The 21,567-nt window shown below is 53.1% G+C and overlaps 1 protein-coding gene across 7 annotated transcripts in view; it reads right to left on the reverse strand.

Annotated features, from left to right (window-relative positions):
* Positions 1 to 21,567, reverse strand: part of Psd4 (pleckstrin and Sec7 domain containing 4) — a 43,991-nt gene that overhangs the window by 9,201 nt on the left and 13,223 nt on the right. For 6 of the 7 annotated variants that reach the window (XM_023717397.1, XM_023717393.1, XM_023717398.1 and 3 more), the window contains 6 exons: positions 5,840 to 6,845; positions 4,753 to 4,878; positions 4,446 to 4,506; positions 3,700 to 4,072; positions 510 to 686; positions 1 to 66 (listed from right to left, as the gene is read on the reverse strand). The exon at positions 1 to 66 is cut by the window's left edge and continues 15 nt beyond it. In XM_023717397.1, coding sequence (XP_023573165.1) covers positions 1 to 66; positions 510 to 686; positions 3,700 to 4,072; positions 4,446 to 4,506; positions 4,753 to 4,878; positions 5,840 to 6,748 — 1,712 coding nt within the window. In that variant the 5' untranslated portion in view covers positions 6,749 to 6,845. Of the gene's footprint in view, positions 67 to 509; positions 687 to 3,699; positions 4,073 to 4,445; positions 4,507 to 4,752; positions 4,879 to 5,839; positions 6,846 to 17,797; positions 17,940 to 21,567 lie in introns of those variants that run through there. The other variant, XM_004633215.2, reaches the window with a different exon arrangement.

Below are 21,567 nucleotides of genomic sequence, written 5' to 3' on the forward strand. Positions count from 1 at the left end.
AGACTCTGGCCTCCAAACCGGAAGAAGGACAAGTACTCCTCAGCCACAGCTCTGCTGAAGTCATTGCTGCAAAGAGAAACAGAGATGAGGACCGCAGCTCAGGTCAGGCTGGGCCCTACAAAGAGAGGGCCTTGCAGAGCCTGCAGGCCTCGTGGGCCTGATGGTGGTGGTGGCAATCAAGGGAAAGATGGGCAGGCTGGTACCCCGGTGCTGTAAGCACAGGGTGCAGCCAGGGCCAGTGCTGCACAGGCGGGACTCAGGGGGCCTGGCACTGGTAAGTGGGCTGGGTCCAGCGGCTCCAAGCACGGATCCCGGTGTGGAGAAGATGTGACTGTCTGAAGTATGCCCAGGAGAAGCAGCAGGGATGGCCAGGGAGTGGGGAACAGGCTGAGCATGGGGCAGGACATGCTGGGGGAGAGGCAGCGCTGGGCTGGAGAGACACAAAGGAGTGCACAGGACAGGAAGGGAGGAGCAGCCAGCAGAGATCTCAGAGGTCTCAGATCTCTTACTTCTTCTGCAGGTAGGCGGCTACTTCTGACTTCCGGAAGCCGTCTAGGTGATAGAGTCGGGAGGCCAAGTTCCAGGCCACTTTGTCACTCCTGACACCATTTGCCAGCTCGTCTCCAGCAAGGGACCTCTGGTCTTCCTCAGGAGGTCCCGCCTGTGGCATGGGGCTCTCAGCAGGCCTGAAAGAGTCCATTCACATTCTGAGACACACACTTGCGATGGGCATGCTGGGGTTCGGGGTCCAGTTGTGCAGGGGCGGGAAGCCTGGCCTGGAGGGGGAACTACACCCAGGCCCTCGCTCAGGCAGAGACACGGTCACAGCTGGCCCCGCTGGCCTGGCCTAGGCCAGAACTAGAGAACTCCAAGAGGAGATATCCAGGTAAAATCACAAGGACCAGAGCAAGCTTAATGACTGGTACATCCTCAAGTGAACTTCATAGGTCTTCCAAGCCATCTCTCCTCCAAGGACAGCTGTAGCTCTTCAGGACCCCAGTGCAGTTGTACCCAACCCACAGTAGGACAGGACTGTTTGCCTTGCCTGAGGCTGTTGTCACAGGACCTCTATCCCTCTGCCCAGCCCAACCCCAGGCTCAGCCTCTGCCCCTAGCTCTGGAGCCAAGAAAGGTACAAGCACAAAGCCAAGAGTGGGGAACCAGCCTGGCTTTCAGAATGGCGACCACTAGCAGAGCTGGGGATGGGGGCTGCAATGTCCCCCTGCCCCTACCAATGATATGGTGGCTGGCTGGTGACCTACGATGGTGTAAACAGGTTCAGGTAACCCCTAGAATCCAAACCCGAGTATGCTCAGAAGCTAATCCTCAACTCCCAAGAGTTATGCAGCCCATTTTCAACTCACTATGCTACTTCGCTCACAGTATTACAGCCAGGTCATTTACATATTCATGACCCAAGTCAGCACAGATGAGGGCTGTGCACGCAGGGAGGCAAACCCAAAAACAGTTGTCAACAAGCTGACCACCCAGTGGACTTTACTCAGCAGCCTCCGCACTCAACACGAGGGGGTCAGTCTCTGCTCAGAATTTCTCCTCTTTCTGAGGCTCCTGCACATCCCAGCACATAGGAGATTTGGGAAGAAACTGAACAGTGAAATCACACAGGATTTCATGCAGCCTGAAAAACTGTTGTTGAAAGCGCCAGGAATTATGTGGAAAACCACTGATCAATAAAGTACTGCAAGAGTTAGTCCAGCAGACAACTGAAGAGGCAAGAAAAATGAAGATGTGACTGTCACATCAAGAGAATCATTTGAATAATCTATTGACAAAGGCATACATATACATATATATACATAAATATATATATATATATATATATATATATATATATGTAAAGAATATCAGCAAAATAGTATCTAGATGGTGAAGAACTTTAGGGGAGAAAGAAACACTACACACATACAAATTGTTGGCCAAGCATGGATTATCCTGTCTATAATCCCAATACTTGGGGGGCTGAGGCAGGAGGATCTTTGTGAGTTTGAGACCAGCCTGTGAATTGTAACCTGGGCTACAAAATATGCTCAAGTCAAGCTTGAGCTGCATAGCAAGGACCTGTCTCAGAAAAGGCAAAACAAACAAAAAATACAAATTGTTAGCTAGGGCATGGTGGCATACGCCTGTAATCCCAGCACTTGGGAGGCTGAAGCAGACAGATCGCTTCAAGTTCAAGCCCAGCCTCAACCACATGGTGAAACTGTCTCAAAAAGATAAAAACAGGGTCGGTGAGATAGCTCAGCAGACTAACGTGCCTGCTTAGGCAAGCTTAGGCAAGCCCAGGGACCAGTGCCATCCCCCAATGCCACCCCAGCCCCACCCCCAGGGCAGGCTGAGCCAGCCAGAGTCCAGGGCATGGTGGCACACGCCTATATTCCCAGTGCTGGGGAGGCTGAAAGCAGGAGGATCACCACGGGTCCAGGCTGCGTAGTGAGACCCTGTAACAACCAAATACATTTAAAAACAAAAAAAGGTCAAAACAAAACAAAGTCATGGATTTGTACACTTCACGTGGATTAACTGTAGGGCATGTGAACTGCAGCTCAGTGAACCTCTGTACTTCTAAGATGGTCTCTGTAAATCTCACTGTGAAAGTCATCACAGGTGAAAGAGGCTAGCCAACTTGTGTCAGGAAAATTAATCTTGCTACCTTGTGCTATATACAAGACTAAACAAAACTCCTTCATATAACATTTAGTGACATTCATCAAGAGAAAGTCTGGATCAAACCTTTTTGCTTAATTTACAATGAAAGGTATAGTTGTCACTTTCGGTGGACACCCTGACTTCTTTTGGATGATTAAACCTTCCCTTTCCAGGTACTAAGCCTTTTTTGGTACCCAGCCTCTGAACAGCTTCACACAGCATCTTTTCCAGAGACACAAGAAAAAATGCTTCTGTGGCTCTGGCACTGACTGACGCCTGTCACCATCACCCAACTGGAGACAGGAGCAGGGTGATTCAGAGCCTTCAGCACTGTCAATGGCCTGAATCACAACAGCGTCTTGTCTCCTCAGTATGACCTCCACTCAGCTAGTCAGGGACCGAACCCGCTTCCACGTGCACTTTCCAGGAGCCGAGCACGTTGAGGCCGTATCCTGGGGCAGGCAGGCATCCTTGCTGGTTTCCCAGTAGGCCTAGCCCTAGCCCTGGCCACAGTTCTGAGGTTAACCAGTCCTGCTGTGGGCACCAAGATCCATTCTCTCAGTGCCAATTAACCCTCCTCTTGGTAAGATCTGAACGAGTACCCCAGCCTGGGCTCCTGAGTGAATTTCTCCTCAACCCTTACTCAGATGCAAGCAGTCTCTAATCCCCACAGTGCAAGCTCTGACCTTCTACCCCACAGCCTGTCTGCCACAACCCTGGTCAGGTTCCTTGAACACCTTCTCCTTTTCCCTTCTGGGGTCCAGCTCTGGACACTTCCCCTGGCCTCATCTGCATACGCAAATCCTGCTTCCACATACATGCGTGTCTGTTCTTTAGCTTCTTGTGCTTTTAAACCTTCATCAGAACTTGACCAGTGCCCGGTTATACAATCCTACATAGTCCATGTAATAAGGTCATGAAGACTACCATGAAGTATAATATGTTAGAGGTGCATTTCCCCAGGCTCCATCCAAACGAGGTCTGGACATGCAGCCATTATCAGGAGCTGGAATCCGCTGAAGCCAAGACTCACCCTTCTGCACAAGTCCAGTGGACGTCGGGCTGGGCGCCTGCAGCCCCTGTAGTCCCAGCAGGGCCTTCACACTCTACTTCCTGCCCTGCGTCTGGGGCCTCCCCAGCCTCGTCTTTCTTCAGGGAAGTTGGATGTAGCCCATCAGTTTCCAGGAGTGAAGGGTGGGAAGCGTCTAGCGGCCACTTGGGGACAATGCCAGGGCTGTGGCGCTGGGGCTGCGGGCTGCCCTCCTGGGAGGACACAGTGGTGGGCCTGGGGCCAGGGCCTCTGCCCTCAGACACAGGGCTGCCAGGCGAGGACGCTGGGCTCCCACAGGGGCTGGGAGCCAAGGTGCGGGGAGCAGCTTCCTGGGGCCGCCCGTCATCCCTCTCACCTGAGGAGAAACAGAGTGAGCAGGCACAGAGGAGCTGGCTGCTGCCCCTGCCTCCCCAGGTGCCTCCCCCGGCAAGGGGCAGCAAGCCCTGGCCTCCCCCAAGGCAGTGCATGCTCCTTTGCCCCAGGAAAGGAAGGGCTCGGCCCTTGAGGAGCACAGGAGAAATGCTAGGTCTTTCATACATTCCTTCACTCACTCCACAAGTATTTGAAAACCCATTTTATTGATGAAGGCACAGAAATAAAGGCCAGATTTAACCACCAGCTCTGCCCGCTGTAGTGCAATAAAACAAATCTAAGAAACACTTTGTCTCCACTCCAAATCCCAAGGCCTCCCATCACCCAGTTCTTTAGACCTTCCTCACGGGTCTCACCTCTGTCTGGGGACCAGGAAGGAGTCTCTTCTGTCTGCCAGCCCTCAGCGCTTGTGAGGACCTGGTGAGAGAGGCAGAGAGGTGAGTAGGGAAGGAGAGAAGAAGGGGAGGGCGGGAAGCCCAGGTACGCAGAAGCTCCAGCCTCCTGGCCAACCTCCCACCCAGAGCACGGGTGCCAGTCTCATCGTCAGTGCAGTAGCAGAACCCTGGATGGGACAAGGCCCACATCCTGGGAGTGTTGACACCGGGCCCCAGAAACCACTGGTGAGAGCAAGGCCCAGAGAGGGAAGTGACTTAAGTGACTTGCCCACGGCGGCGCAGGATGTGTGGCAGGGCTGCGGTCCGACTCCAGGCGCACTGTCTCCTTGGCCCATGTTTTGTCCCCACGGAGTCCTGCAAGGGATGCGGGGCCACACTCATCTTCCAGAGGAGCCTGGGAAAGAGGGCAGTGGGGAGGACAGTGAAGTCTGACCAGAGGAAAATAGATGTTTTACTCACCTCTGCAGATCGCCCCCTTGTGGGCTATCCAGGTGGTCAGGCAGCCCCTTCCCCCCAAGGGACTCTGGGAGCCAGGGCCATGGCTCCAGGCACTGGGTGGGGCGGGCTCTGCACCCAGAATGGGAGAGAATTCCCAGCTTCAACAATGGGGCTCCCAGGCTTCCCTTTGAGGACCCAGCGTCTCAGAGCAAGGTCCGGAGAGAGTTTGGGGCGCTGGCCTGAGCAGGCAGTACTGGAAAGTGACTCAGATCTCCACCGCTCTCCCGGAATAGAAAGGTTAGAAAGTCGCAGCCTCACGCTGCTGCCTCGAGTGAGGGCCTTATCTCTACAGCGAGGCCTCCCTGAGAAAACTGGGCTCCTGACTGTCTCACTAACTCATCCCATGCCTGGCTGATACCCAGGCTCTCCTGGGGTTGGGGAAGCCCCGGGAGGGACCTGAACTGTTTGCATGAGGCAGGGACAGAATGAAGGATGGTGAGCTAAAAGTAACAAAATGCTGAAATCTCTCAAGAAAACAGAGGACAGCATTTCTAACACAGCTCTCTGTTAGGCAGAGAGGTCAGCTAGGCTGACCCTGCCTGTCACAGTCCGCAGTGTCTTGGAGGTGGGCGGGGAAGGATCCGAGAATGGCTGGGAACATCTTGCAACAGGAGGAACTGTTTGTTCTCCAAGTGTATCCAGGCCTCACCCCAAGAGCTGGTGAGCTGCAGACTTGCCGCGTTCAGGGCACATCGGGGCACCAATAAAATTTCCCATAATTCTAAAGGCTGTACTGGTGATTTCTTTTTATGTTACTCAGATTTCTAAAGGCCCCATATTACAGGCTGCTCTAGGCCTCGTGGCCCTCCTTCGGTGTCCCCAGCACCACCCTGGTGGCCTTCTAGACCTCGGCTTACCTTGTCTTCTTCCTCAGCAGGAGGTGGTACCTGACTGTCTTCGGCAGGGGCCAGCAATGCCCAGCAGAAGGGGTGTGATTTGTAGGGAGGCACAGGGAATGGAGGGGTAGCGCAGCCACTGGAACCAGCGGTGCTGTCCCCCAAATCCAGTTCACTTTCTGGCTCCCAGAGCCTGCTGTTGCCTGGAAGTGACCAGTCAGGCCCAGGCCTTGTGTCTGCCTGGGAGTTGGGGAAGCCCCAGGAAAAGTACTCCCTGGAAACGCTGGTGTCCGAGCAAGGGCTCTCCAGGAAGAGGGGGTTGTCGAAGAATAGGCTCTCCTCCTCGGGACCCCACTCCGGGGAGGAGCCTGGCGAGTCTTCCCTGGGCCAGGCGTGGTTCTCCCCCTTGGGCCCACTGCTGTCTTCCCCACAGTCCTCCTCCTCCTCCTCCTGGGTGGTGCTGGGGCGCAAGCCTGTGTCACCAGGGAGGTCTGCAGTAGATGTGGGCAGGCAGCACCTCAGCCTGCTCCTGAGTCCTTCTGTCTTCTCCAGCTCTTCCTCTAAGTCCAGGACGCACATCTGGGCCTGCAGGATGCCGGCCCAGAACACCACCTGCGTGGATGAGCCCTGGTTCTGCGATGGGCTCCCCGGGGAACAGCGATTCCCCTGTGCCTCTGGCCAAGCTGCTGCCGGCCTGAGGTCCCCCTGGGAAGAGCAGCTCCCCAAGTGAGCAGGCTCCTGACCAGAGCCCCTGGGAGGAGTGTCAGGCCTGGAGGGTTCAGGAGGCTCAAAGGTCCAGTTGTGTTCCTTGCCTGAGCTGTGGCCGGGCTCCCTCAGGTATGCTCCAGGGTGATGCTGTGGACTGGCTCCCAAGCAGGCATTATGAAATTCCATAGGCTGGAGGTCCGAGAGCCTGTCGTCATCCATCATCTAGTGTGAAAATTCTGCAGGAGTGTCTGCTTCACAATCCCATTTTGTGGACTAGGGGGAGCACAGCCAGGGGGTCAACTGGGAATCCACATCTATCCTGAAATGCCCCAAACAGAAGCATGTTAGAGAAGGGCTAACAGCACCAGAACCACTCAGGCAAAGCCTCAGGCCTGGGTCAAGGGTCTGCCATGTCTATGACTGCTGCTAAGGGACACCATCAGTCCTCACAGCCCACCAGTGGCAGGAGTGTACATGTAAGCCATCTGACCCCACAGTCTCCACCTGGCATCAGGGTAGCACTGTCTCCCAAAACACCCTTCTGGAGGTTGACACCATCCCCTGTGGCTTAGCTGAAAAGGATGAACTGAAAGGCCAATCAAATAGCTCAGCAGATTAAAGCACCTGCAAGTAGGCCCAGGGGCAGGGAGTTTGATCCCCGGGCCTGCCACGCTGGCCTCGCCCCCAGGGTACACTGAGATGGCAATTGAGACCGGGCATGGTGGCACGCACCTGTAATCCCAGCTCTTGGGAGGCTAAAAACAGGCAGATCACTATGAGACTAATCTAGTAGTGAGGCCCTGAACACCCTGTAGATTCTTCCCTAATATAAAACAAAACAAAACAAAACAAAAGGATGAACTGGTCCAACGAGACTTTACTCTTAGGATTTCGAATGAGAGAATGAAGAGCTCGAGAGGGCTGACAGCAGCTACAGAAACATGGAAACACCTCGAGGTGTCATGGAGGCAGTGGCAGCCAAGATGACAGGCAAACCAACAGACACAGAGCTGGGCAGAGGCAGACTAGAGCAGGCCGGGGAGCAGGCTCCCAGAGACCCAGAGAAAAGGGCTACAGTCTGCTGGTTTGCACTGGGTACCGGCCTCACTGCAGCCTGCATCACTCACGAGGCGGGCGCACCTTCCTTGCCAGCTGCTCACAGCCCTGCAGCCTGGCCCAGGAGGAAGCAGGAAGAGGTTCTCAGCTAGACTCAGCCTGGCTTCTCTGAAGAGGAAGCACCAGCTCTTCCAATCCACTGCGGAGCAGACCACCTGCTGCCTGGGGAGGAGATTCCTGCTCTCTGGGAGGAATGGGGAAGCTGGCTAAGGCTGCCCGGGTGGACAACAGCTGCCCTGCGTATTAGACTCATTGCAGGCTATGCGAGACACGGCCCAGGAGCCCTGCACGGCACGTCTGTGAAGCCGAGGTTCCTAAGGTCTGCATGTGGGGGGCCTCCTCCTCTCTCAAGTGGCCCTGCTTCCTCAGAACTGACTTGTTCTGACCCACTGGACACTGAGAAACTCATAACTTGTAACCAGTTTCTCTCTTGGTTGTGGGTTAAGCACAAAGGCCATGACACGTATTTCCAGTGCTAACCACACCACTGGTTTTACTACTTTTGTCTTTGCTTCCCTCTGCTTCACTTTGTCCACTTAGAATTTTTATCTTAAAAGACTGCATAGGCACTGTTAAGCTGCAGTGAAACACTGCGGGAACGAGGGCGACAGTAAACACACACATATCTGCCTTACAGTTATGTGTGACTTCCACACACCCCACACAATAGCCCCTTTCGCCCGTCCAGCTAACCAAGCCCATCCTATCCCCTACCCATCCTGCCTGGAGGAAAGGGGCACCTGTGGTGTCCATTCACAGATGAAAAAGCCAAAGCCTGAGACTGGTACTCAGAGCTGCTGTCACCCACACCCCGCTGACCAGGATCCACTGACCAGGATCATTGCTCCACTGCTGGCAGCAGAGAGCACAGGGCTGAATGAATACACATGGGGCTGGGCTCTGTCCCCTCCCTGCCCCTGAGAGCTGAGTGAATGAACTTCAGTCCTTGGGGGCCGTCACAGAGCAAGCTGGGCACCTCCCAGCCAGTTGCAGCCTGGCTCAGCCCATTTGCCACTCTACACCAGCCAGCTGCCTCAGGACTTGCCCACCAGGCCAGGTGGGCTTCATGGGCTGCACTAGATTAACAAGTAGGGGTGGACTTGCAGCACCCAGCTGAACTGAAGCAGTAGGGGGCTGGGCATGGGAGGCCACCTGAGCAGTGCTGCCAACAAAACAAAAAAGAAGAACTGGAGGAGAGAAGCCGTTGCACCAATTTCGCTACAGGCTGGGGTTTTGCAAGGGGAACTCTTTAATACAGGACACATAATTGATAGAATTATTTTCTAATGGCCACCTGAAGAGCCATGTACAAAAAGCAGGCAGGTAATCTGTCCACACACTAAAGACCAGGAATCCAGATGAGGGCCTGGATCCAACAGTAATGTCCTGCATGAATCCAGCTGAAGACCTAGAGACTGTAACAATGCCTCCCACGAATCCAACTAGTAATCAGCTTATTACACCCAGCTGAACTGAAACAGTGCCGTGCTGGGTGTAGGTGGCCCACCTGAGGGTTATTGCCAATGAAAAGAAGAACCGAAGAAGAGGAAAAGCTCTTAGGGAAGCTGCTGGCTTTCGTGATGAGACTGTGCCTGTTCTCATTGTCCAAGGAGCTCAGGCCTCACTGTCACTGAGGATGGCTGTGGTACTTTTCAGGGAAGCTTTGGTTCTTACCTTGAAGACTACTTCCTGGCTCCAGTTCAGATTCCCCCAGCCTGCTGGCACAGACCCTTCACCCTGCTGGCATAGACTTTCTAGCTTCTTCTACCACTGACCTTTGGGCTTTTCCAGAGCAGATCCATGAAACTGGCCTGCATGAGACACTGTCCTGGACTCTAGCCTCCAGCTGGACTCATGGGGGGCATTATTATGAGCTCTTGGTCTTCAGCTAGACTCATAGGGGACATCACTGTGGGATCCAGTCCCTCAGCTGGATTCTTTCGTCTTTGGTGTGTGGACAGATTTCCTACACTCTTCACATATGGCTCTTTGGGTGACCGTCATAGAATAATTCTATAAATTATGTGTTCTGTATTGTTCCCCTTGCAAAATCCCAAAATATAACACATACTAAGGCCACCAAGAAGGTGTGGCTTTACTGATATGCGTCAGAGAGCAAACATGTGGGGCTGATATGCAATGTGCACATCATTTTCTTAGGCATCTTCAAAGCACCCTTCTAAAAGTTCCTCAGAAATCACCATCCCTGGGGCTGGTGAGATGGCTCAGTGGTCTAAAGCACCTACTTAGAACAAGCTTAGCAAAGCACAGGGGACCGCGGTTCAATCCCCCAGCACCACATGCCAGCCAGCCCCACCACACACACACATACACACACACACACACACACACACACACACACAAATAAATAAAAATTTAAATTAAAAAAAAAAAGAAAAAAGAAATCGCCATCCCTCGTCCCCGACCCCTCACTTCTCACTTTCAGGGAAACCTAGACTCGCCAAATGAGACAGACTCACGATTCTGAAGTTTCAGCCCAGCAGGATAGGTCCCTGAGCAGCCTGCAGGGTTCTTCTGTCATTCAGTGATGTCAGCCCCCACGCCCTGGAAGACTCCTTGGGAAGACAGGACCATAATTTAGGTAGCTTAATCTCTTATTGGGTGCTCTGAACTAAACTCATTGAAGCAGACTCGCCTGTCACTCCTCTCCAGCTATGTCAGCTCAGGGTCCATTCACCATTCTGCATTCTAGCTCGCCATTGCATTCCCCGCCCTCCAGGCTATAGGCTGAGGAGTAATGAAGAGCGTTTTCTCCCTGTTTGTAAGTTACATCTAGATGTCCCCAAAGAGTCTTGGGCACTCACAGTGGGACTTTTGGAAGGTGATTAAATTGAATGAGGTCATGTAGGTGACCTCCCGTTAAGAGGCGTCTGATTGGCAGACACAGGACATGGGTCACGACCTGGACATGTACATCTCCTCCCCGGCCCCTGTCCTCACTTGGCTGCTTCCAGGCTGCAATGCTGAGGGCAGCCTTCACTTGAGGCACGGCCTTCCCCATGCCGCCTCTGCCTTGGAGTCAGATGATTACGCACTGAAACCTCTAAATCATGTGAGCCACAGCAAACCTCTCCTTCAATTTGATGATAATGAGTATTGAGCTCCAGCTACCCGTCAGCAACAAAGACACTCCCGAAGTCAGAGGGGCAACACCTGCTAACCTGTGCCCCATGAAGCTGCCCAACTGCTGTCCTCACTGCTCTCCCAGGACTGCTGTGCTTTGGATCTGGAGCATTCCCCATGGGCCATGACTAAAGGCTTGGTCCACAGCTAAGAGAGGGAGGTGGCAGAAACTTAAAAAGATGAGCCAAGCCTGGAAGTATAGCTCAGCGGTAGAATACTTGCCGAGCATGCGTGAGGTCCTAGGTTCCATCTCTGATCACACACCACACACACACACACACACACACACACACACACACACACACACACACGGCAGGGCCAAGTGGGAGGTCTTTAGATCGCTGGGGACCTGTCCTCCTAGGAGACTGTGAGCCTCTTGTCTCTTCTCTTTCTCGCTCTCTGGCCATGAGAGAACATCATGGCTCTGCCGTGTACTCAGACCATGGTGCACTGCCTTGGCACAGGCCCCAAAGCAAGGGGGTCAATCAGTCATCCACAGGAACCTCTAAAACTATGAGCCCAAAACCTTTTCTTTTTATGAGTTGATTACCTCCAGTATATATTACCGTGATGGAAAGCTGACTAGCGCAGGATGTAATATCTACACTTGGGCAACTTCCTTGAGCCGTGACCCTCCCTCCCCAGGCCTGGAGAAGGACTTCATGAGAGTAGGGAGCTGAAACATCCCACCACTGAAGCTCCTCGGGTAAGGGGTCCACAGGGTGCAAGAAATGCCCAGGAGCAACGCTCTGCCTAGGCACTCCTCCTGGATGACAGGCACCTGAGCACGGTAACCCAAGCCCTAACTGCTTCTCTTCCCAGATGGGTGTATCACTGTCCCTTACTGCTCCCTCTTTGCTAGCCCCTACTCCATTTGTGCTCACCAGGTGTCCCTCCAGTCCTCAACTCTGAGCACCACACATTGTGCTGCCTTGTTCTGGGATGACATCAACTCACCTACTGTCCCTACTGAACGCACTTGACAGGACAAGCCCACCTGCCAGTAAAGAGAACAGGGCAGGACAGTTGGAGGAGGTGTCTTGGCTTTTTAAAATAAAGCCAGAGGGAGTCTCACATGTCTCTCCTTGAAAATCTATATTCATATATACAAAGACAGACAGACAAACTTACACCAGAACATGTTAGTGGTTCTGGACATTAGTGTTAGATTTGTTTTCCCAGAAGAAACTGAGTGTTCTTCCATGTATTTTCCCCCCACCACCGAGGAGAAAAGAAAATCAGAGAAGCCACAGCAACTCTGCAGAGATAGGACTAGATCTCCAGAGCTGCAACAGCTAAAGGGCCTGGAGAGGGAAGGGGCTGGGACGTGGAGAGGAGCCGCAGGGGAAAGAGCTGGGTTAGACAAAGATCACAGACTGCAGGCCGGCTGAGCATGCAGCTTGCCTGGGCCAACACTCTAGAAATCCATTAAAGGCAACCTGACCACATTCCACTGCTCACTCTTTGATTTCAGAGCATTTATCCCAGTCTAATTCCTGGTGTTCACTCACATGGTGCTAGTTCACGCGCAGGTTTTCTGTACTTCCTGTTCACTACCATGTCTGCCCTTGTCTTAGCCATTTTTCTTGCAGCTGGGACAAAAAAAAAAAAAAAAATCCAACACTCATAACTTAGAGGAGAGGGTTTACTTCAGCTCACGTTTATACCTCATGGTGAGCTGGCTCCAAAGTAGGACAGCAGGGCAGAAGGGCACAGCAGAGACAAAGATGCTGTGACTATTTTCACCTTCCAGAAAGGCCCTGCCTCTGAGTGTACCAACCTTGTAGGGACATCTGGATATAAACCACAATATTCTACCTGTGGCCTCTAAAAAGCTCAGTACCATCTCTCTATGAAAAATGAGTTTGGTTCACTCCTAACAGCTGCCAAAGTCTTAACAGTTCCAGTAGTTCTGAAAAGTCCAAAGTCTCCTCTGAGACTGAAAGTAAATTCTTGCCTATGAATCCCTAAAAAATATGAAAGAAAATCAAAAACTTCCACTGCCACAGGACAAACATTCCCACCCCAAAAGAGAGGAACGGGGGTGGGGGGAATAGAAACAAATGGGAGCAAAGAAAGACCAAGATCCATCAGAGCAAAATTACAATCCTACAGCTCCGTGTCCACACCAAAGATGTGAGCGCCAAACAGCTCGGGTGGCCCCACCTCTACGGCATTGCTTGTGCTTGTAGCCCTTATAGTTTTTCTCCTGGGGTAGCTTGGCTCCATTCCTGAGGTCTTCTTCGGATGTTTCACGTTCCTGCTCTTCCAGCTTTCTAGGGTCACTGATGCACCTTTGGCTTCCCTCTCATAGCTTCACACACATTTGCCCCTCTCTGGGCAAACTGTCTGGCCTCCCTTTTCAAATCTGGATAATCACCTCCCTGGCTCCACAATGCTTCCATTTTGCATGCCTGTAAAATCAGCACTATCTGGATGGTGCCAGTGCCTTCCACTAGCTCTAGCAATAGCCAGGCCCTTTGGCATCATGGATACAGAAGCCCTGAGTACTTGGATAGCTCTGCAATGTGAACTGCAAGCCAGTTCCCTAGGCAACCCTTCTTAAGCATGGTGCCCTGAGGCTCGCTTCTCAAAATGAAGTTTTACTTTTGTAGGGCAAAAGGTAGAGTCAGTTTCCACACATGCCCTCAAGGCATCCTTCTATTGTCCTGACTCAAAATACTGAGCAGCTTTTCAGTCTTTTCAACAACTTAGCTCTCCTCCACAAAACCTGATAGGCCCCAGCTTTACCAGAGTAAAGCTTTTGCCAGACCCAAAACATTGAAAATCACTTTGCTGTTTGGTTTGCTCTTGATTTTCAACATAAACCTCATTAAAAGCTGCCAGAAGTACCCAAGCTACAGCCCAAAAGCTGAGTTTCCTTGAATTTCCTGTACCAGATTAGTCTACCACCTTTAACCTCAGTCTGCCACAAGAATCTCTAAACATGCATAAAATCTAGATGGTTTCTGCCAGAGCATCACCCACATGGCCTTGACTTCTGCTGTCGACGGAGTCCTTATTCCCAACTGAAACTTCCTGAACCTGATCTTCAGCATCTGCTTTCTCATCAGCATTCTAGTCTTCTGAATTCCAGCCAGAACCTCCTGTGAAGCTTGGCTTACAGCACTCGAGAGCTGCTTCTTCAGTCAGAATCTCCAAACCTTCCCAAATTCCTCAAGCAAACCACTTCAAAAGGCTTCTAACCCACCCAGTCGGGTAGTGTCACAGCTATGACCCCAGTTCTCTGGTGTCAAAATTTGTCTTAGTCACTTTCCTTGTAGCTAGCACGGAACACCTGACACCTACAATTTGAAAAATGCACAGCTTATTTTGGCTCATATTTACAGTCCATGGCCAGCTGACTCCAAGGCAGGACAACACAGTAAAGAGGTGTAAGAGGGGAAAAACTGCTCACCTCATCAGCAGGATAACGGAGAGTGGCAGGAGAAGCCAGGAAGAGAGAAACATTCTTCCTGGTCACACCTCCAGTGACCCACCTCTTATAACTGGACTCCACCTCCAATCAGAAAGTCAGCTATACTGACCACATGATCCAATCACCCTCCATAAGTCCCTGCCTCTGAGCATATGAGGCTTTGGAGGAGACATCTAGATAGGAACCATACCAGCTCTAATGTGGCTGTCATACACATCCTCACCCACAAAGTTCAAGGGTGACGTGTCATCATCCTTTAGCACAAGCAGATCCAAAGGTTAAATGTGGTGTTGACTTCAGGCTCACCATAGATGCCTGGGGCTCCAAAGCCTGATGGGAGGTGGTTACCAAATTCTACAATGTGCCCTCACCTTTATAGCCCGAAGCTCACCTATCTTACCAGTCACTCCACAAAGAAGACAACAAGTAGCATCCCCTTTCTTATGAAGAAGGAAGCTAAGACCCAGAGAGGTCCAGACAAGGCTCAAGTCACTAAGCCAAGAAGCAAGGACGCCTGTAGCATAGAGCCAGTCTATCATTCTCTTCCTACCCACCAATCAGTTTCCCTGGGCTTCATGAAGTCCTTCCTTCTGTCCATCCACCCATCCATCCGCCCATCCATCCATCTATCCATCCATCCATCCATCCATCCATCCATCCATCCATCCATCCATCCATCCACCCTTCCTTCCTTCCATCCTTCTGTCCTCCCTCTTTCCCTCCTTTCCTTCTTCCTTCCTCCCTTCCTTCTGTCCGTCCATCCGTCTGTCCATCTGTCTTTCCCTCATATTTTATTTCCTCCGCCCTGAATGGACAAGTGGCATGCTTTAAAGCATGTGCTCACTTCTGGTGGCCATCAAGACCCTCCTACCGGTGACTAGGGGAGGGAAGAGATCAGGCTTTGTCTCTGGAGGGCCGATGGTACAGGCAGTTTCTAGTAAAGTCACTCTGAAATCTCCTGTCTCAGGTACAGAGAAAAGGTAGAAGGAAGGACACAGTGTGGGCCTGGTGAGAATGCCTATAATCCCCATGCCTTGGGAGGCTAAGGCAGGAGGATTACAAGTTTGAGCCAGATCTAGGCAACTTAGTGAGATACTATGATACAATAAATTAAAAAAAAAAAAAGTGGTACCAACAACTGAACTCAGGACCTTGCAGTTGCCAGGTAGGCATTACCACTGAGCTATATTCTCAGCCTGAAAAAATTTTTTAAAGGGCTGGGGATATAGCTCTGGTGGAACACATGGAATTCGGGTTCAATCTCCAGTACTGACAATAAGAAAGAAAGAGGGGGGCAAGCTCAGGTACCTCTAATACAGCAGCCCTTCATTCTCCTGAGCACTGTGATATTTAGGAAGGTTAGGGATTATGCTCTGAGAGCAGGAGCCCTGCTGTGCAAACTCTGGTACAAGGACTTGGTGCTCCAGGGCTATGGATACAGAGGGGAGGGAACAGCAAGGGGGCTCCGTAGGAGAGAAGGAACACAGACCACTGCGGACACAGCCCCGCTCCTTACCGCTTAGCCAGACTAACAGTTCAGGGGATTGTCATCATGGGAAGGGGCTTCTCACGGTGAATACTGCAGGAGCTAAGCTGGCATCCAGCCGGGGGTGGGGGGGGGGAGGTAAAGGTCACAGACAATGGCAGGGGCAGGGACCAGGAGAACAGAGTCCCCCACCCAACACCTCAGAGCCCCAGCTCTTCAAGGCAGTTTCAGTTTCATTCTGGTCTTAGTGGGCCTTGGGATGCAGCAAAACTGCCCTGAGTAGGAGAGGACATGGCCCATGGTGCCCTGCACTCAGCCCATCCCTCTCACCCAGCTCAAGGTCACAGTAGAGGACAGAGACATGGAGGAGACTCACATCCTGACCACAACTGCCTGGCCTGTGACGTGATGGGGAGGACAGCGTCACCTGGTCCTTCGCTGTATAATAAGGAAAGCTACACAGTTGGTTAGTTGGTTGGACTGCAAATAGGAAGGGTCTACGAGTGGACGCCAGGCCCAGCCCTTGGAGGGAGCATAAGAACTACCACCTGCTGTTCAGTTCAGCTCTGCTGCTTTTGCCAACCATTCAAAATAAACAAAACCACAACTCTCCTGGTCAGGCACCCCCAGTTTCCGCCCCCTGGAGGAGGCAGGCTTTGGCCTTTCATCCGCAGTGGGTGCATTTCTTTGCCTCTCTCCCCCTTTCAGCTTTCAGACTCAGCAAACCACCATGGCTCCCTTACACCCTGGTACTAGTTCCTTCCTGTGGAAAAAGTACAAAGGCTCCTGCCGGTTCACGGTCTTGGGGAGGTGAGCTGTCCAGTCCCTGCGCACCCCACCCAGGCAACTGCATGTGGAACACGTCCCTGGGGCAGGAGCTTAGGCGGAGCCCCTGGTCTGGAGCTATGCAACAGCCACCCCTGCCCCAGGCTGGGCCCAAGCTCCTCCGTGAGAGAACCTGCGGGTGAAGCCCACATCCTGCCCCGGAAGGAGGCTTCATGGCCTCATGCAAATCTGCAGAGAGAGGTGGCTGGGGGTGGGGGACACCCCCACCCCCCCACCCCCCGCTGTGCTAGAAGCAGCTGGGCTCTGGAAGGAGCATGCGGGATGGGGGTGGGGTATGCACGCACCAAAGAGCCCCAGCAGAGCAGAAGTGTGGGAAAGTTGGTGAGCCCTGGGGACACCTTGGGACCCAAGTCTGGCTGGGCCTACCTTGTCCCTCCTTTGGATTGCTATTCTTCACCCGACAAAGAGTTCAGTGGCTGGGTTCAAACCCTTATGCCTGATGCTTCCTTGTATACAGAAGGAGAGGGCATAGCATGCCCTAAGGTCGCAGGGGCAGTGGCAGGCCTGGCCAAGACCCAATGTCCAGTGGAGAATTTACTATCAGCCAGTGACAAGGCACCCTTCCAGGCCTTTCAGCAGAGGAATGAATCCAACCGTGGGATCTGAGATCCTAGAATCAGAGCCAGTGCCTGGGGCCTTCTTTTGCCTAGACTCCCAGTACCCCAGGGGAATAGCTAGACCTACTGGGCCACAGAGTTTCTCAAACAGGGACACTTTTGAGAATGACATGATGCCTCTTGCACATCAGAACAGGCTCAAACTGGAGCTAAACAGAGAGAGGACCCCCTACCTCCAGCCCAAGCTGAGCTGGGAGTCCAGTGTGATCTCCACTCCTGCCATGACTGGCCACACCCCAGCTACCCCAGCCTGAGGCCCACACCCCTAGTCTCCATCCAGGCTCAGGGATCAAGGCTCGCTGGGAGCCTCAGCCTCAGCAATCACTGGGGATTGGGGAGGGTTTCCTCCAGCCCAGACTCTTCATTCCTATAATCCTCCAGGGGCTCTGGGAGAAAAAAAGAGACAGCAGGCCTGACAAAGGCTAGAGGGCAGAGGGGCAGGCTAAGGGGAGGAGGAGATGGAGCGAAACAGAGGGGAGCCAGGCTCTGGCAAGCCCCGTTCATGGCAGGTGCACACGACACGGCCCAAATCCCTCCTTCTCCTTTCTGCCCACTACAAAGCTCTTAATGTTCCCTGTTCCACCCCCACCCCCACCCCACCTAAGCAAGCCCACAAGGCTCACCTCCCAAGGACCCAGAAGCAGAGGGTCTTCCTGGGCTCCCCGGACCCAGGAGCACTTCCTGCTGCACAGTGTCGTCTGTCTGCCCCACAGTGTGGCGACTGGTGCTTCCGACTTCCGCTCCCCTCACCGCCAGGGTGACACACACAGCCCTGCTCCCCAGGACTCCGCAGAGAGCAGCAAGCGCCCCAGGGCTGCTCAGTGCCTCACACTTCCTGCCCTCAAGACAAGGGCCTGTGCTTGCAGCTCAAGCACCTCACCTCAGGCCAGCCCCTTCCCCGTGGTCGGCTCTCCAGAAGGCCCTGCCCTGCAGCACCGGCTCCTCAGAAGAGCCAGCCACGGAGAGCACTGGCTTCTACAGCCATGCAAGCGCTTGGAAGAGAGAAAGGGGAAGGTGCTGCCAGGCCAGAACCGGCCTGCGCCTTCTTCCTGCCTTCCTCCAGGCGCCTCTGCGCAGGTCCTGACTCTCCAGTCACCTGCAGGGTACCTTTTCCTCTCCTGTTTTAAACTTACATGACATTTCAATTTTCCTATGTTTCATGTCACCACTAATCACAGTGCCTGACACAAGCACCTGGTAGCTACAAAGTGTCCCCAGTAAGCCCTCACACCCACTTCATTCAGCATCATGATACCTACTCCATAAGCTGGATCTGGGAGCAGGCTCGAGCAGGCCACACCATTGCCAGGCCTTGAGCAACAGCAGAAAGAAAGTCAGAGACCCAGCTCGGCCTCTGAGCCAATGCCCCACAAGCTGCCCCTTCCCCGTGGCTAAACTCCCAAGTGGTCCTCAGGACCCAGGCTGCAGGTCACCAGGATGACAATGAGCCTGTCAGGGAGCCACATGCACCCCACCATTCTCTCTTCCCTTTACACAGTCGGCTTCTTTTCCAGCTTCAGCTGCCACCAACTTCATGCTGTGGGCCCAAAGCCCACTGCCCCACCCAACCTCCAGCCCCTAGGATCCCCTAACTGCCCAGAAGGTCCCCACACTAGTGTGCCCAGGCCACCATAGTAGAGATACCTCGGCTCCGCCTCTAGCCCTGGTACCCCAATGCAGCTCCTTCTGCGTGAGGGAGTCCGTGGGGTGCGCTGCCTAGCACCAGCATACTGCTCTGTCCACCACACTCTGGGAGCCCAGGATCCTGCAATTCCCTGCTTCTGGGCCCTGTGGTATCCGTGTCCTCCCTCAGGGCCAGGTCTCGCTGCTCTGTCTAGTCCTAGACTGCAGTGAGAGATCAGGGTGCTGATACAAGAGGGGAGTGAGCCGTGGTCAGAGCCACGGTCAGATCAGCACCCTTGGAAGGCAGGGTGGGGAAGAGGAAGGGAGCAGAGCCTCAGCAGGGCCAAAAGCTGGCTTGGGCTCAGAGGAGGCTGAGAATTCCTAGTCATGCCTGGACCTCGGGAGGCACTCCAGAGAGAGGTAGGAGAACTAAGGTAGATGCATAGGACACGCAGTATTTGCAGCAGCAGCTTTCCATACTGGACCTATCCAATGGGACCCTCCAGGGGCCACTTTCTAGGGCTGGTGAGTTAGGGACAAGCTTAACTCTCAAGCCCCGCAAATGCAGCAGAACAAAAACCTGATCAGTTCTCTCCACCAACCTGCAATTCCTCCTGCATTTGGAATTTTACAATTCTTCACCCAGCTGCATAGACCAGAAACCTCCTGTCACTGAGCCCTACATGCGCATCCTCAGTCTCAGACTCCAGCACTGCTGCTTCTGGCCTGTGGCTTTGGCTCAAGCCATCCAGCACCGGCTCAGCACTCCCTATGCTTGAAGCTGCTGGTGGGTCAGGAACAAAACACAGGCCCCTTCCAATCCACAGACAGAGACAACAAACAGGAAGTCTGACAGAAAGTCAATGAACCAACAGGAAAATTAATCCATACCTGCTTATGAGCTACAATAAATGCAAGAGGAGGAGAAGGAAAGAGGAAAAGAGGGAGGAAAGGGGAGGGAGAGAGGGAGAGAGAGGGAGAGAGAGGAAGAGAGAGGAAGAGAGAGGGAGATAGAAAGAGCCTGCTCACTGCCCAGGAAGGTCAGAGGCAGCCAAACGGGCCAGGATGGGAGGAATACTTCATGCAGAGGGAATCTGAAGGTCTAGTTCCTTACATGGGACAGGGACAGGGACCAGAAAGCAGGCCAGAGGGTAGGAGAAGATGGCCAGGGCCACATGGGTCAGGGCCAGCCTGATCGCGGTGGGCTCCCACAGTAAACCAAGTTGTCTTTTAATTGAGCAAATAGCAGTTCACAGTATATTTATGTAGTTAAGACCCTTGATCTGTGTCATGAAGGATAAGGGCTAGGCAGGCCCAGCAGGACCTCGGAAGGCCAGTTGATGGAGGGTGCTTCCTGGGACTTGGGACTTATATCAGGAACAACTGGGAACACTTGACACATCAGCAGATGGGAGGTATAAAGGTGACACAGAAGTCAAAGGAAAATTCCACACTTCTGGCTTAAGCAACAGAATGGGTAGTAACAATAGTGTTCTTTCACAGAAACAGGAAAGGATTGGAGACACCACTTAAGGGAGAAGACCAAAGTCAAGGCCTGATTTTTTATTTTTTAAATACTGAGCTATGCGTGAGCTACTCAGGTAGGCAACTGAAAAAGCCACTGGCGCTTCTGAGCACTGTGAAAAAGAGGTGATCAGAGCCTGGGGTGGTGGAGCCCACCAGGATGGGAGGGGTGTAATTCCCAAAGAGGGACCCCAAACAAGGGACTGTCAGGAAGGTGAGAAAGCAACACTAGGGTGTTGTCACCCAAGACAAGAGAGGTGCTTGCTTTAGAAGGAGGAAGTGGGTGGCTTTGTTGAAAGCTACTGGCAAGCTGAGGAACAGAAGAGAAAGTGATCAATCATTGATAGTGGCCAAGCAGGGCTTATGGATAAACAAGGTTGTGAGGTGTGGTTCTTGCTTAAACCAGAACTCAAGACCAGCCTCCCCAACCCCTGGATCCTCAGGTCAGTGCTGTCTTCTACACCTTTCATCTCATGAGCAAACCCGGGGCAGAAGGCACATTGCTGGGGGGAGGAGCAGCTCCAGCACAGGGGTGTTGTGGCTCCTGCCCCAGAACCCCACAGCAGTGAGCTTTGAAAGAGTACCCTCTTGTCTTCCCCTCCCCACGGTCCGGGGGACACAGTCTCCCAACCTGAAGACACCGCAGAAGCAGCATAGAGCCCTCAGAGAGCTGCTTCCTGTCTGCCTATAGAGAAGCTGCTAGGCCCAGGCGATAGCAAGGTGGCTTCTCACGCATGGAGCACGCAAAGAGCACAGGGCCCGGCTTTCAGGACAGGAGCACTGGGGATTGCAGCACACAGCCTCCTGCTAGCAGACAGAGGGAAGAGAGGAGGGAGGTGGCAAAGGAAGGGATGCGGGCTCCTCATTCACGTCACCCTTTCCTGAGGACCCTTGTGCTGATGTGAACCAGGCCCTCTGTAAGCAGGAGCTCCAAACCCTCGGGGTCCAGGAGGCGCAGTGGTTCTACTGTCTTATGCAATAGAACAGACAGGGTCAGGGCAATCACTCAGGCCCACACGGGCTGTGGTAAAGAAGGGATCTGAACCCAAGGGCACCAACCCCAACAAGTACACTGTGACTGATTTTCATCTTCACACTGCGGGTATAACAATGGAGGCCCAGGGCAGGCTGTCCTTCCAACCCAGCTGCAATCTGCTACCATAAGCCTGAAACCGTTTCTCCCAATGCAAAACTTGTCACAATGCTGGAAAGGACAGAACTTCGGAGGCCACCAGCTCCCTGGCAG

The sequence above is a fragment of the Octodon degus genome, unplaced genomic scaffold, assembly GCF_000260255.1.
Source record: "Octodon degus isolate 3935 unplaced genomic scaffold, OctDeg1.0 scaffold00052, whole genome shotgun sequence".
In the NCBI taxonomy this organism is placed as follows: Eukaryota; Metazoa; Chordata; class Mammalia; order Rodentia; family Octodontidae; genus Octodon; species Octodon degus.